At 40.2% G+C, this 17,155-nt stretch overlaps 1 protein-coding gene across 1 annotated transcript; it reads right to left on the bottom strand.

The window, feature by feature from the left end:
- Positions 1-1,178: 1,178 nt before the first annotated feature.
- wdfy1 (WD repeat and FYVE domain containing 1) lies at positions 1,179-15,089 on the bottom strand. Its single transcript, XM_085131649.1, has 12 exons — positions 14,851-15,089; positions 13,482-13,549; positions 12,786-12,859; positions 12,614-12,668; positions 9,670-9,820; positions 9,473-9,585; positions 6,835-6,961; positions 5,602-5,707; positions 5,332-5,433; positions 5,115-5,245; positions 4,911-5,019; positions 1,179-3,342 (listed from the first exon to the last, which is right to left on the bottom strand). The coding sequence occupies exons 1-12, from the start codon at positions 14,985-14,987 to the stop codon at positions 3,283-3,285; spliced, it is 1,233 nt and encodes a 410-aa protein (XP_084987775.1). The 5' UTR covers positions 14,988-15,089; the 3' UTR covers positions 1,179-3,282.
- Between the last annotated feature and the right edge of the window lie 2,066 nt (positions 15,090-17,155).

The raw sequence follows: 17,155 nt of genomic DNA on the forward strand, positions 1-17,155 counted from the left end.
ATGGCTCTGGTTCAATTTGATGCTGCAGGACTTCAGACATGGTATGGAAAACAGATTTCCAAAAGGTGGACAAAGAAGGGCAGGACCAGTACATATGAAACAATGTACCAGGGGCACCCCCACACCTTATACAGGCTGGGTCCACCCCTGGGTATATGTGTGCCAGTCTATCCCTGGACCAATGCCCCCGATGAACTATCTTAAATTGGATGAGTGTATGTCGAGCACACATTGATATATTGTGAACCTGGCCAAGGATAGAGTCCCACAGTTCATCCGTAATACGAAAGGTAAGGTCCTTTTCCCATTTAGATTTGATAACAGCTACTGAAGAGCCTTGTAAATTGGAAATTGAGCTGTACAAGGCTGATATTATGCCCCTTGAGGTTGGGTTTACCATTAAAAAATCATCTACTGGATTGTGTGGAGGCATCTGGGGGAATTCTGCTGTCACACTCTGCACGTAGTGTCTGGCCTGTAAGAACCTAAAAAACTGAGCTGGAGCTATGCCAAATTTGGCGGATATTTGAGAGAAACTTACAAATTGTCCATCTTCATATAAGTCTGCAAAGGATTTTAGGCCCTTTCTATGCCAGATATGAAAGGCATTATCTGCCATTGAGGGAACAAATAGGTGGTTTGCTGCAACTGGGCTTTGAAGTGAGAAAGCCCGGAGACCCAGACTCTTCCTAAACTGAGACCAGATTCTAAGAGATTGTCACCTCCACAACAATAGAGTTGTCCAGCAAACTAACAGTAAACAGCTAAAAGCAAACATGCATCTACAGCATTTTATGAATATGTGATTAAAACACATACTACCCCTCATCTTTTTCCTTAGGTCACAGATAAACCCTTTGTTCTGAAAGACGCTTAAAAGAAACAAACCTTTTATTCCGCAGCAGTTCCATCACAATACTGTGTCCCTAAAAACATTTCGTTTTTGTTCAGTTTTGTGAGATCCCCCCCCCCCAAAACTTCCATTGACTTTTGTGTGATTTTTTAATTTTTCTATTGGTCCTAAATGTCAAATAGACATTTTACTATTTGCTGGTGTTTCCTTAAGTATATGTGTTTGACCTCTCAGGGCCACCGTAGTTTTAATGTTAAAACTTTTAACTTTGGACTCTTCTCCTCTCAGCTTGACTCCTGCCAGTTACAAAATACAAATACGCAGCTTTAATAATATTATTTTTTAATAAGTGCACAAATTTTAAGTCATGTTTTATACCAGAGCTTCTGTGTCCACTTTGTGAAGAAATAAATCCCAAAAGAACCCAATATGTATGCTGACATTTAAAAATAAATGACCCTTCCTGTAAAGCTTTATATTATTGTCAGCTATCAGTCTAACCCCAAGTATAGCATTGTGTGCATGTAAATCATACATTATTTTGCTATAACAATCATCCCAAACTAACCAATCTCCATCCATGTAGCCATGTAAAATACTACATGATCCAACACCACAGATCATTTCAACATTAGCCAGTTTGCATGTGCTTTACTGAAGGTCTAGTTTGTCATTTATAACAAGGGAAATAAAGAAAACTAAGGATCCATTTACACTGATAACTGATAAATACTTTACTACAAATATAAATATACACTACATAATCAAAAAACTGGAATGTGAGTACATTTTCAAATCAGGAGTTCCAACATAATCTTCATTTGTCCACTTACAATAAGGCAAGCGTTAGTCTGACATGAGGGGATATTAGCCGCTATTTACAAGGATGCTACATGGAATTAAGCTATCGTTACTTCCACAGGTGAACTTACCAAAAAATGTTTTCTTTAATTCAAAAAGCAAGCATTGTGCAAGTAAGTGCAGTGCTGAGAACGTTATGAGACATCCTTGATGTACAGATGCACATCTGTGTTTAACCTGGGACACTGAAAAAAATCAGAAAGGGTGAGAGGAAACGAGAGCTTTGTGATGACATGAGTGCATGAGAGTGAGCGCGAGTGAACAGTCATAAGCACTGGCAAACCATTTAAAAAGGCTTTGTGTCCTTCTCTCTTTAAGGCTTTTGAAGGAACGCAGGCAGCACTCAGCTGTACCTCGATTTAGCTGGAGACAAATTCAGCACGTCAGCATTAAGTGCTACATTAGTTTAGAGTACCTGTCTAGTACCCAAGAGCCTTTGTGGTGGCAGAAAATCAATTTTTACACCACAATTTTAAATATTTTCCAAAGAAAGCGACGCATATCTAAGAGGTGGCATGCTGCTGTGCTTTTTGAAAAACTCATTTGCACCAGCATGACGTTAGGGAATTTATCCTACAAAGCTAATGCTAATCACATCTCAAACGGTAACGCAGCTCCTCGGAATGGTGGCGACAGGACTTTGTGGCTGTCGGCAACCCGTTCGTATGAATGTTTCCAACTTTTCCATCCTTCACCTGAGACGATGAGACGGAGGCTTGGTCACTGATGTCACGCAGCTGCATCAAATCCCCTGGGAGATATTTTATCAAGAGATTTCCTTCATCCTTCACAGAAGCGCCTGTTCTATTAATTTTCACATTACACATTTATTTAAGGTAAAATTGACATCAACAGAGCCCCGCCTAGTGACAACCTACTGATGTAAAACCTCCTGAGAGTGATTTAAGGCCAACTAGTGAAAGAAATCAGAGACAGAGAGAGTCATTTCAAGCATCCACCTCCACACACGTGACACAGGGCTATATACAGATGGTATGCTGTGATATGCAGTTTGTGGGCCACACTAATAAGCAAGGGAAGTTTTTACAGGAATGGCTAGTCAGCGATTTAGTGAAACACATACAATTCAAGGCCAAGAAAAAAGAAAAAGGGAAAAAGGACCTTTGTCAAAAGAAGCAATCAGATATACTTGAATGTAAACACTGATATCAATACCATTCGTCTCTTAGGAGAACCTGTTAGAGCAAATGCACACATGTACATGCACACAGTCCTCGTTGTGCTTAGGGTTGCGTTTCAGATCAGAGCATCAAATCAGTCAAACAATCTGATGTAAGACTGATGGTGAAATTAAAGAAAAGATTGTTATGAGAAGCAAAAATAATGTGGAGGGCTGCACACACGCACGCACACACGCACGCACACACACACACACACACGCACACACGCACACACACGCACACGTTCACCGAGCAGAAGCCTGGCTGCAGCTGAAGATCTCAGGCGTGAAGGGGAGCTGTACTGTACAGAGGGGTTTCCATGACATTAGAAGAATGGGCGGAGCAAATGAAGGGCCAGTGGGGCCACTGTGTAGAGGCCTTGGCCAATCAGCGTGGGGAGAAGCCTGTTGCTAAGCTACAGCCAACCACCTGTGTCATATCCCATATCTGTGGAGACAAACAGCCAACAAGAATGTCAGGACAGATAAATGTGGATGTAAAGTAAGGAAAACATGAAACAACACAAACTCCACAACAGTGTACACAACACCAAAGACAACAGGCTAGAAGGTTTTCAAGCAAGGCAGATATTCAAAAATGTTGAGACAATATATGCAAAAAGTGAAAACATGAATTTTTAAACTTTCTAAAGCTTTGATTGCATTATTATCATCACATATGACAAAAAAGTTGCAAATGTTTATTAATGAGAATCTAAAACCAGAGAAATTTAAAGGATTTTCTTTTCTTCTTGAAAATTCAAACATGTTTTCAAGTGCCTTGGCTCAATGCCTCTCTTCCAATCTCAGCATCAACAGTGAGCAACATTAGTAAACAGTAGCTTAGAATTGGAATGCAATAAAAACAAATACCAAGAAATGGTAAGCTAACATTACTCAGAAGAGAGCACGTTTTATGTAAGCTATTCAGACATTCAATTTATAGAGGGACTGCTTATGTTTGGCAACAGAACACTGTCTCGAACATCTAGTAACTCAATTAATCATTTAATTTATGTAGTGTAGATATGTTCCAGCTTGCTGGCTAACCACATCTGCCTTGCAAATGTTACCGCTAGCAAAGGTGTGTGGAAATCCTAGTAGCTTACCAAAAACCATTGGCAGCTAACACCATCCATGACAGTAAGTTATGTATAATGTGGTACTAATTTTAGCCAAATATAAATAATTTAATGGCAAAATGCAGAGATTTATAGCTATCATTTGCTTTCTACAATGATAGCCAAAATTGGTGGGGTTACTTAAGTTACAGCTTGGTTTCTTATTCTTCATATGCCAAATCAAATTTGTTGTTAATTTAGTCATTCTCAGGTTTACAGTATATATACTGCTCTCTCAGCTATTGGACAATTCACATATACAATACATCCATAAATACAACACAATAGTGTACAAATTCCTGCACAATATTAATTACAATCATTAATAGTTCAGTATATTATGTGTTGCTCTTGCTAATTAGCCACCCCCACCATTAGCTAATAACTCCCAGTTCTACCATACAAATATGGCCATGTCCAGTTTCAAAAATCAAGATGTCCAAAATACCAAACTCAGAGAGGTAGTCTGTGAAACAATGGGTGACATCATGGTGGCCATCTCCATCTTTTACATACAGATTATGATCTAAGGTTTTTCAGATTTAACTGAGATCTGTTTTGGAAGGAGGATGAACATGACATAGCTCTGCACAATGTCACATGCAGTGCTGGTTTTAGTGGATGTGTGAAATCAGGAGTCCAAATAAAAGCAGTTTTTTAATGATATTTTTAAGGCTCTAATTCAGATTAAAAAGGTTTAGCATGCTGCTTTTTATAATGCTGAAAGGTTTTATAGGACTGCCTGTAAATATGAATGTTTTCATATATAAAAAAATAGGTAAAGCTAGATTGTGGGCTTGATTTGTTTTGGTTTGCATTTTGCTTCAGAGGCTCTGTGCTTAACACAGCCTGCTCACATGCATGAATTATCTGGTATCAAAGAACTGTTGTTGACCTTAACAATGCGATCACTTCCACAAGTGACCATCAGGCCTCTCGATGGATCCATGTCCATGTGAGCGATGTTGTGTTTCCCCTCGTGGAACGTGGCCAGCGGTGTCCGACTGCACACACAATGACAGCATTTCATTACTTTCCCTCACTAATCTGGTAAAGGGCTTATATAATGTGATTAAATACTACACAAAATTAAACTCACTCTTCTTCTTTGATGGTTTCAAAGCAGGCGTCACACACCCGTACCGGGAACTCAAAGCCCATGATTGGAAACGTGGAGCGTTTGGAGCTACATTTTCCACACACGGCTTTGCCGCATTTCCTGCAGTGGTGCTGCAACACAGGAAACAAGCTCATATCACATTGTGACTAATAATGAGAACATCAAAATGCTAAGGACACAGGCATGAGTAACCTACCTGTCTAAGTCCCAGGGTCTTAGTGTCCCACATCTGTTTGATATTCCAGAAGAAAGGCTGCTCACACTTCTGACAAGAGTCGCTGTCTAGCCACTGAGGCGCCTGCAGACAGACAGACTCGAAGGCTAACATTACACATGCAGAGACACTCGAGCATTCACACAAGGACTAAGATGAAAATACAAAGGAGCGACTAAACTCTTTACCACTGATAGCAACAATCTAATACTAAAACAGTGCACACAGAGAAAACTGGCTTATGATTCAAACCTCTTCTCTCTGCGTGTCCATGTTCCACACTGCGATGCCTCCATCAGCGGAGCATGACACCAACTGCCTGGTCAACTGGAGGTAACGCAGAGCCTGAACGCGCTCGCTAAAGGAGTCAAAGATACAGACAAGACAATACATATCTTAACAACTACAACAATAGTGGACAAGTGTTCACCTGGTGGTCAGAAACACCGTTGGAAACGATTTTCAACTTTCAGTCTGTTGATGCACAAATAAATTCACAGTGTTTCTATATGTTTCTGTCAGCTATTTTAATGTAATTTGCTCCCTAGTGGTCACAAATGATTAATCCTTTTCCTACAGTAGATAAACTGAAGACTAAACACGCTTAAGGTTAAAATTTCAACTTTAGATTAAGACTAAAAAGTTTATTGCAACTTTTGTTATTTAGTGCTGAATGCTCTGTGGCCATCAGCTCAGGCTGCAGACTGAATCCTTAAGACTTGATTTCTTTTTTACTACTCTTGTATATGAACTAACAAGGGATACGATCATCTCAGGGTACGACGACAACAGCCTCGCTTGCTGTTCAACCTTTTGCTTGTGAGCGCCAGCCCATCAGATGAAAGTTGGCTTAGAGGGAAAAGGAAGAGAACTAAAACAGCTTGCTTCACAGAGTTTATGAACTGAAGGCTGCATCATGGCCAAGTATAAGCTGTGTATGGAAACCTACAATAAGCAGAACAGGCCGACATTGATATATAAGTAAACTGGAGGACAGGATAAGGAAAAAAAAAGATACAGATCCACAACAGGGTTTAAGACCTGCAGTGTGTCATAACTCTCAGTTTATGGGTGTCTGAGAGATAAATGTCTGCAAATCCTGACAGGGAACAACGGGGTCTTTTGAGACTGGCTCTGATATGCATCAATGTACATGGGCTTTGTGGATAATTCCTGTACCTGGGAGGTGGTAAAATATGGATGAAGACCGGAGATAAAAATGGTGACAGTGCCTGCGGAAAGCTGCAACTGACACTAGGCGAGACCTGCCTTTGACAAGAGGATGCAGTTACAGAGTGTACTGCACATAGACACTGCTGTGAAAAGGATAAAAACAGGGACGTGGAGCTTTATTCCTGAGGAATCGTTCACATATCAACATCCCATTTTGCGAACTCACTTTGAAGTTCCCACATCTTTGACAAAAAGCAGAATGACAGCAAACTGGGATCCCATGCCTGAATGTAGCAACACTCGATAACTTACTGATGCCCCTGCAAGAGCAGCGTTCGTCCTTTGCGGCCTCCGATGTCCCACATAATGACACTGTGGTCGGAGGCCCCTGAGAAGAGCAGCCTCTGGACTGGGTCCCACCACAGCGCTCCTACACTACCTGAATGCAAAAGAAAACAGACTCATTATACGCGTTTCCATCTTCTGCCAGGAGCTCAACGGGACACAGGATCATGGTGCGATCTGCTGGCTCCACCCAGTGCCCGCTGGGAGAAATGCAGCCAGTTCCAAGTAACATTTTACAGCATGACTCTCTTAATGACTCCAGCTATAATTTAATTATTTTGTCTAATAAGCACGCACTACCACTATAACATATTACATATTTCTGTGCTATTGAGCCAAATGAAAGCCACATAGAGCAACTTCAAACACCAGTAATATCAGCGATGACTCTGACATTACATCTGACCTTTATGTTGTCTTTTCCAATTTTAATGGAACATAATCTCCATTAAATATTTGGGGCTTGTGCACAGTTGGAGCCCACCTATTAATATGTATCACCATCTGTCCAATTACCATGTGTAACCATAAGCACCAGAGCACAGGTGCAGATCAAAGAGAGCGGTAATAAGATTCAGACTGGTTTAATGCAAGCGTTTGTATTTTTAGGTTTTATAAAATTGTGTGATTTGCCTGTTCCACCTGGCTATACCACAGACGACAAGTTTGAGGCTAAAAAAAAAAAAACAGGCTCTGAAAGGATCACATATTTTACTCAGTGCCTGGTTATCAAAAACTGAAAGAAGAACACAGGGAAGTGTTTGTCTCACACAGCCAAGTGTCTCGGCAGTTCATATTTGTTGTGCGATCCATTTTCTTGGCACAGCTACAAGGACACTGAGCCCCATGACTGCAAATCTCATCTGAGTCACAGATCATCGTTTGCATTTGCATCTTGATACAAACTGAGTCATTCTCCCATCTAAAAAGCCTCAAGTGGCCACTGAGTGGTTCTGATGAGCATGAAAACATTGCAGCTGCCAAGCCTCAACTAAAACAAGCAGTTACAGGAACTTGTAGAGCTGCAAGTGAGAAGGCATTTTCCACCAACACCATCATCATCATCATCCAAAACAAAACAGCTGTTGAAATGAGAAAGAAAGGTCTGGCTTTTGCAGCTTAGTGCTATACTCGACATGATGAATTTTGCCACTTAAAGGCAAACAGCAGCAGTAGTGCCGTAAACTATGACGTGTTTACATCTTCTGTTAGCGCCACTTCTGTTTTTTTAAACTTTGTTGATCATTCTTTCCGTTTACCCGCCTGCTGTGAGCAGACATGTTTCTTGTGATTGTTTCTGAGTGGACTGAAAGAAAACATCATGCAACAACAGGTCAAACACAATACAGCTCCACAAACAGCTGCTGACAGTTTAGTCTGTCATCTAGCAGTGGGATCGGATTGTCTGGTTCTGCTGGAGGTTTCTTCCTGTTAAAAGGGAGTTTTTCCTTCCCACTTTCGCCAAGTGCTTGCTCATAGGGGGTCATCTGATCGTTTGGTCTTTACCTGTGCAAAGTGAACTAACTTAGCCCCCCCTCCCCGCCTCAAGGAGCAGATCATCTTACGTTACACGGGGAGACGTCTCTGCCTCACTCTCACTATAGCAAACTGGTGTTTTAAGCATATGTAAACATGGTGAACTATTGTGTGAGACCAGTTTTCCTGATAGGAAGACAAATGGAACTTGTTTTTGTGCCAGCTGCAGCTGTCATAGAACAGGAAGATTACATTCCTGGTGATATGATATGAGTTCTGGAGGCGATTTTGAAGCCAGGATATGATACTGACAGCTGGTGCGGTTCCTTCAGTGCAAGCAGCTGCGTCACTTACACCTCCAGGAGCAGCTTCCCGTACTGGTGCCGGGGTGACCAACGGTCAGCGATTGATGAGAGATTCAGCTCAAGAAAAACACCAACTGTTCGCCATAAGTCCCTAATTTGGAAGTTTTTTGTTTGATAACTTCCAAATTAGTGGGTATCACGAATTAAATAATGTGAATCAATAAGAGCTGATACTGACGTTTTAGCTTCTGTATAGCTTCTATGCTCAATACAATACTTATATCCCAATATATGAGCACTAACCTTACGGTACCATATAGGAAAACAACATAAGCCAACGTTTTTCCATTTTTCCTCCTGATCCAGGTCTCCTTGATGTCTAACAAGTTAATAATTGTAAGATTGTGATTTACATTTTCAAAATCTCAACCACACTTCTGTTCTGTGGTTTTTGATTGTGCTATAAGCTCTGTTACAGTGAATGACTTTAAATGTTTTTAGGACATATATAGACTAGAAAATCTAGTCAGTACAGTTATCGCTTCATTTATCTATACGTTTATCCACCGAGATCTCCAGACTGCAAGATGGTCTTTAAGCTTGTGGATGCATATTAATGAGAGATAACCCAGAACTCTCCTAAAAAGTTGCAAACAAGAAGGACCTCGAGAGAATATCATCACACATGAGTAAATTGGGAGGAAAAAAAAAAGCTCTAACAAGAAAGAAGGCAGGAATTATGTATTTAATTGCTGCATAAATGTTGGTATTTGGTGCCTGTTTATCAAGGAAGCGACATTTGTGTGTATCATGTATGCCTTTACCTTCATGACCCTTCAGTGTAGTGATGGTGGAGTACGTCTGCCTCTCCAGCTTCAGCAGAGTGATCTGTCCTGAGTGGTCGCCTACGAAGGCGTGCTGTGTCTCTTGATCGTATCTGAGCGAGGAGTCAGGGCTTGAACTGGCTTTACATGTTACTGTACTCTAAATGCGGCACAAACACTCGGTGAATAAAGGATACTGCAGGCAGGAGGCCCAGGCAGTGAAGTAGTGTCTCCCCAGCATGCTGCCACTCTGGGTGCACATCCAGCTCACACTCTTATCATGGCCGGTACTCACCACCCACTCACTCTCCAGGGAGAAGACCATATCTGACACGCGGTTCTGGTGGGCTGCAAAGAACAAATACATAATAAGTGCTAAAGAGCAACAATGCATGTAGATGACAAAAAGAAGACTTTGCTCTCTTTATGTCCTGATCCAATCACAGGTTCTGCTTAGTGTTCCTGTAATCCACACAAACTAATCCTTTCAAACAATTTGCAGTCAACATCTCAGCTTTTGCAAACAGCAGGGACTCAACTACTCCTGTTGTACTGTATTGTTTCAAACTGGCCAACAGCTACATTCAAATAAATCACAATAAATCCCACATACCCATGTGTAGGTTTTTCCAAGTATATTGAAAGCAGCAGTAATTAATGGCAACAGAACATAAACTAACTATAAAGTGGACAGAGGAAAGGTATTATAAGAATAGATATGGCCTACTTTCACAACATTAGCCTGTGTTTCAATTTCAAGGGCTTCTGGTAAGGTTAAGATTTCTGGATCTTTTATTCCAGATGTTTTCTACACCTTCTCTAAAAAGGAAAAAAAAGGAAAAAAATCTTTCCAAATGACCTGGGTGAGATGAGTGAAATAACCATTGTGTGCTTATTTAAATCACTGAAAATATAAATATGGTGACTACAGCAGCTTTAAATCAGATCACTTTATGTCACTAATCAGAATAATTGCCTTGCCGTTGTTTTCTTCTGTTAACTAGTAAAGTTCACATGTACAGAACTGAATAATCAAGTGTCAGTGTTACCAAATCAAAGACAAATAAAATAAAAATTAGTCTCAAACTCCTCTTCTGAGCCTGAATTATGGAATTAAATTGTGTGTGTGTTTTTTTTATAGACGTCACAGTGAAGCTAACCTTTGGAACTTTTGAATGTAAAATGACACAACCTTCTTATTTATTACTGCCATTATCTTTATGGCTGAGAGAAATGTAAAACATCACTGATAAAGTTCAGAAGGGAGTCATACTTGCCTAATCCAAGTGCACATGACCACATGACTAATTCTCTCCATTACTATTCATTTTGTATTTCCAGTGTCTGTACTCCTTTTTACTGCATTTGTCTTGTCTGCATAACTAGAGGAACATTTTTATCCCCTAAATCCGTCTAGCTTACTTACTTAAATCTGTAATCTGTGGGTGACTTGAGTGCTGGTGACGTAATGGCTATTACATCTATTATGACTAATAACGGCAAATAAGAATGTCCTCACCAGGTCGCGGTGAACACGCTCACATAATAAATGGAGCACAGACTTTGCTAAGTAATTAAACTGAAGTCCAGAGAGGAAGGATTTTTCTAAAATCATTCTTTTACAAAAATTTAGAAGCAGACTGAACACGTGCTGGCATAAAGGACATTAAAAGAGGTCAATGTTCTCTCGTGTACAGCTCTAAGGAAATTAACACTGCCTGCCAGTGATGATGCTAAACTGTGTATGGCTCACAGCTATGTTTAAACTGACTGTGGGTTTCTGTCGCTGCTGGTCAGGCTTGGCAGCTTGATTGTGCTACGAACGGTAGAAACCAGATGGACCATTATAGTGGTGACATGTGCTGGCTCAAGCCTGCTGAGGAGGATAAATAGCTGCTGGTACAGTCACAGGAACAAGCAACAGTGGCAGTATAACAGCAGATGAAGATCACAGTGGAATAACAGTTTAAAGGTGGCTGTGTTACAAAGCAAAAGAATTTTCTCAAACGCCTTCCACTTGGATCTATTAGCACAGTTTAAACGTGCATTTGTGGAGGGCTGACCTTCTGACTTCTTATTGCGATGAAGAAATATTTTGTGGGTGATGCTATCTGATAATACACCAGTAGTTTTCAAACCACGTCATCAGTTCTCTTTTTGACAGCTCATTTGCAGCGTCTCTGCAACAGATGACTCACTCAGGCTAAGGGCTGTTGACATCCCGGACCGGCTGAAGCCGTGGCACATTTGTAATACTGTCTTTTTCCTTCTCTCTTAATCTGGCGAGTCATGCACCAACCAAGAAAGTTTTCAATCTCATTTCCTCACTTATTAACCTCCCAGCTGTCAGTCAGGGCCTTTGCTGTGTCATAGTGTCCACTAACCGGAAACTGACAAGTTCTTCTTTACAAGCTTTTTGAAGTTTGAAAAAGGGAAGTGGATGTGTAAAAAGTACAGATTGAGTGAAGTAACAATCATTTGACAACTTTTTATTTGGGGGGAGGGGCAACCAATCTAAATATCAACAGTACTGATGCCAATGCTGATATTGGTATCGAATCAATACTAGGATCAATATTTTAGTTTCAGTGGCTCCTCCGTGTTCAGTACTTGCTCTCGTTCATCAGAAAGTAGACATGTTTGTGCAAACACTGCTCCTCTCACATAAACACACGCTGCTCCCCCTGTGTGGCTGTTCTGTGACTGTCAAACCACACAAAGTGTGTTTTAACAAGTCATTAGCCGATACCCTGGATAAGCCTCCTTTCTGCAACTTACAGTGACCAGAATTTATAAAAATGGACTTAATGTGTTATTCATTATGACCTGAAATGAATAATTTAGGCCATAAAATCATCAGGAAAGTTTTCACACAAGTCAAGGCTGAGGGCTGTTGTCCCATAGACTTCTATACAACCTTTTGACCTGTTCACCTGCCAGGTAATGCCCCTGGTTGCTATTAAAAAGAATGCAGTTTTAAGGCACTTCATCATTGCCTTCGATTTTGATATCATCTGTGGTTTAATAATCCACCACGTAGAGTTAGGCCTTTTAATTTAAGTCGAATGACTCGCTGATTAGCCTCGTACACTCAAACTGGACTCTACTTCTTCTATTAATTTTCTCATCTCATGATCTCACCTGGATACGTTTTCACGTGGTTCATCTTGTTGAAGTCTTCGGAGATGAGAAACTCCTGCAATTCGAGCAAACAAACAGAAATAACTTCAAATCAAATAACTCTTCAAACCCCCTAAAGCCAGATTCAACAAATAAAATATGAAGCCAACGTGTCTGGGTTAGCTACACTCACCACAATCGCCCCATTGTCCTGGCCTATGAAGATGCGCCTGCTGTCGTGGTGATACGACATGCAAGAGCATGGAGCTGGAAAGAAGTGAAGACATTCACAGTGAGCGGCAACGTCACACACAGGGGGTTTCATTATATGGCTGTAAATGCAGTCAGAGCAGGGAGGTAATGGATGAAAATAACTGTCATCAGTTTCTGAATGTATTTGTTTAATTCTGACTTCAGCTGTAGCTTTAAATTATGGAAGGATTCAAATTAGAAAAATGTTCTTTCATAAAGATCAACTGCTATTAATTCATGCCTCTTTTGTTGTGAGGACAGGAAAAATTGCATCAAGATGAAATCGAGCAGTAGATGTCATCCCTCTAAAATTCCTCCCTGGCAACATCGCCGTCTCTCAAACTTCAATAATGTGCAACACAGACACGTTCATGAGCAGTGCAAGCCAGACACAACCCTTCTGTCATCAGGAAAAACCTCAACCTGATCTGATTACAAAGCAGCAGCGATAAAAATGCACTCGTAAGAAACGCACGAAGATATATGAGAATATGTGATCAATAACAACATTTGTGGCACTCTTGATTCTGCAGCAGTTAAGTACGTGGCTAATGGGAGAAACAGCCATGTCAAATAAAATCAGTAACTGATGACATTTCAAAGTAGTCTCACCCAAGCGTGATACAGCGTTACTTACAGGAGACTGTATGGTAGATGCTCGGCCAGTACTGACCACTGTCTCTCTTCAGCCACACACGGATGGTTCTGCAGGAACATGCCACACAGGTGAACATTTAATGTAGTCTCCAGTGTTCAGTTAACTACAAGCAACGACATTCTCATTCTGTGCAGGACGTATTTTATGACATTAAACTTAACACCTTCCATGGAGGAAAGTACTCTGTACCTTGACAAGACCTGACTGTCAGAAGTAATATTAATACCAGAAGTGATGCCGACTTCATGCTTGACTGAGATCACAAATGAAACCACATTGTAGAAGAGGTGACTCAAAGCTAAACTTAGCATTAAACCACTTCTTGGATCTTCTTTTGGCCTGCTAACATCTGGAACCTGATTTTAATAAAAGCACTTCTAATGCAGATTTGGTTTTGATTCTTTCCACTGTAACACCTTATGACTCGGTCATTAAACGTGCCATTTACATAGGAAACTGGGCAGCTTTGCGGGATTCTCGTGTACTGTTGCATCTTCAGCACTTTTCATTTCAAGTGCAGGCAAAGTACGCTTCCCACAGCCTTTTTCTTCCATTAAAAAGGGAATTCAGTCAGTTTCATTTACTAGCAAGTAACGTGTCTGCATGCGAGGAAAAGAAAAACAGACATGAAACACAGCGTCTGTGCAGCTTTCTTCAAGGAACCTGTTTTAACACCCCACAACTTCTCCTTTTCATATGTACTGTGTAACATTGTTCGTATTAACTGAGTTCCCTTTACTCTGAAGGTGGATGTAGTCTCTTTTTTAACACTTGTGTCCAAGCATGCATTTTCTAAAATCTAACATGTCTAAGTGTGGTATTTAATGTCCACAAAAAAATTTAAAAAAATAAGATAAAGCACAGCCACTTCGATTACTACAAAAAAATGGGTTCCATTTCGACAAATAAATCCTCGAGCACCTGAAGGCATCATTTTGACAGTAATGTTTACTGTACTCGGTAGCAAGCTAGCTAGTAAGCACAACATTGCAAGCAGTTTTAATATCTTTACACATATTAAGCCACGAGTAGTAATAATAAACGGTACATACTGAACAAAAGAAGCTTTATTTTTACATTTCGTATTAGGTCCATTACTATTATCCAGAGATTTTCCGGATTGAACTCAGATTCTGAGTGTATTTCTATCCCCACACCCTCCTACGCTCTCCTCGGCTATTATGAAGCCTAGAAAATATATATTCTCAAAGCGATACAAGTTGCTTATTATCTTTATTCTGTCCTTCTTAAGCCAGTGCATCAGGTATTATGAGTCTAAAGACCAGTAAATAGACCGAGCCCCCGCTAGCTCGTATTAGGCTACACTTAGCTTGTCTGGTAAACATACCTGTCCTCGCTAACCGTGATTACTCCATCTTCTTTGGGTATTAAAACGGCTGCATTGACAGCGTCCGAGTGTCCCTCGATCTTGTTCAACAGAACCGGTCTAGCTGTCTGGGGCCTCGAGTGAATCTCCGCAGCCATGGTTTTAACTAGCCAGGAGTGTTTTCCTTCAGCTGATTTTCCTCCTTACTCGCCAGTAAAGGAGGATCAGCTGACACCCGGAGCCGCTGTCGGGATCACCGTAATAACGTGAGGAATGCGACCAACGAATTCAGACTGTGAATTTTATAAATGCTGTATGCGAGACTATTTGGTTTTTCCAGACGCTGGATCACAACACAAGCAACAAGTGCCACGAGACGCTAACTAATATTGCTGAGTTAGACCCAACTATAAGTAAATCACATATAATTCCCTTTCGTCTGTTTAAACGAGTTTTTCACGTAATAGGGCCACCAACAATTACAAATATTTGTTCAATGACAGGGACAGTGACAACCTACGGAAGAGGATTAAGGCCACTGGGCACGTCTATCTTTTTCTTCTTTTCTGACTTTAATCTCAGAATTCTGACTTTTTTCCTCTGAATTCTGGAAAAGAAGAAAAAAAAAGACGTGCCCACTTTTTTCCCCCAGTGGCCCTAATCCTCTTCCGTAGACAACCTTCTTAAAACGAGTAAAACCAATACAAATCTGTCATTAAGAAATACATTTTGACCTTGCAGAACCATCTAATTTTAGACCAGTCTCAGTCTATCCAACGGTTAGAGAAAGTGTTCTTCCAGCAGCTGCAGGCTTTTCTACACGATAATGATACCGGTGTCGTTTCTAGTCTGGTTTGATATTCCATCACAGCACAGGACCTGCTCTTTTAAGACTTTTTAATAGTCTCTGATGTATTGTTGATGATGGCGACTCTGTATACTCGTATTACTGAATCTCACTGCTGCATTCAGTCCAAGTAGAAGATCTTGATCTCACTTCTTGAGATAATGTTTTAGTCTTACCTGACTAGCAGGTCCTCTTCTAACACTGTTTCCATGCAATACGGAGTACCTCAAAGTCTCATTCTTTGTCCAGTTCTCTTCTCATTGTATATGCTACCATTTGCGTCTATATTTTTTTTTAAAAGGAAAAGAAAACAAAAGAAAAAAAGACAGAGACATCATGTAGACATGCAAGGAGATACAGTAGAGTGTGCACAGTACTGTATATGGTAAAATTGGTGTCTTTGTCCTATTGTAAATGATATATGGGGTTTTAACAATTTGTAAAATATCTTTTAATTCATTTATGTAACACAGGATTTGGACTTTTTACCCTGGGTTTTATTGGCACCCACATGACCAAAACAGAATTTTTTTTTATTGTGGAACTTGTATAAACAAGCCATCCATGACCCTCAATAATGAAAAGCTTTCAAGTACATTGTTGACGCTGACTAAAAACTAGATGGATCCGCTAAATTACTAATATATGACTGCCAGAGAGTCTATAATTGAAAAAAAAAGTACCATAATATTCAGATATACATGTAAAACTACCATAGTAGAGAAAATAATTATTTGATGTCCTGCTAAATGTATACGTTTGCTCATTTCAAAAGAATTGAACAGTCTCAAATCTTATGATACTTTCATTTTTTAGTGAAGAAAAGCAACGGAAAATCCAGAAATATATTCATGAAAATTACGCATTGATTTACATGTCATTGAGTGAAATAAGTATTTCACCCCCTACAACCCAGCCTGAATTCTGGCTCCCACAGATTTGATTACACTCAATGAATTCGAGATTCCTGATCTCACCTCGTTTTGTGTAGAACTTATGATCTGAAACACACTGCCAAGGCTGCAATGGAGTAGCTAAAGAACCAGTACATGGAGTGGCCCAGCCAATCTCCAGACCTAAGTCCTATAGAAATTCTGTGAAGGGAGCTGAAGCTTGGAGTTGCTAAGCAGCAGCTAAGTAACCTAAAGAATTTAGAGAGTTTCTGTAAAGAGGAGCGGACCAAAATCCCTCATGAGATGTGTGCAAACCTGGTAACCAACTACAAGAAAGTGTTGTGCACACCAACAAGAGTTTCTCCCCCGATTACTAAGTGATGTTTTGCTTGGACATCAAATACTTATTTCACTCAATAACATCCAAATAAATATATAACTTTTATGCAAAGTGTTTTTTTGATTTTTATTTGATATTCTGTCTTTATTAAAATAAACTTAACTGAACTGACAGAAACATCAGAGAATGTTTAGTTATTTGGGCAAACTTACAAACTAAAATAAACTGATTATCCTACTCCAGAGA

Source organism: Neolamprologus multifasciatus, chromosome 14 (genome assembly GCF_963576455.1).
Source record: "Neolamprologus multifasciatus chromosome 14, fNeoMul1.2, whole genome shotgun sequence".
Taxonomy (NCBI): Eukaryota; Metazoa; Chordata; class Actinopteri; order Cichliformes; family Cichlidae; genus Neolamprologus; species Neolamprologus multifasciatus.

What these genes read in the sequence shown, in the direction of transcription:
- wdfy1 (XM_085131649.1), bottom strand. Translation starts at nt 14,987, where the DNA reads ATGGCTGCGGAGATTCACTCGAGGCCCCAGACAGCTAGACCGGTTCTG. An exon ending in CCACGTGAAAACGTATCCAG is followed by an intron (nt 9,821 to 12,613) that starts GTGAGATCATGA and finishes TGTTCTTTGCAG; the next exon opens with CCCACCAGAACCGCGTGTCA. An exon ending in CTGCTCTTGCAGGGGCATCA is followed by an intron (nt 5,708 to 6,834) that starts GTAAGTTATCGA and finishes TGACTCCTTTAG; the next exon opens with CGAGCGCGTTCAGGCTCTGC.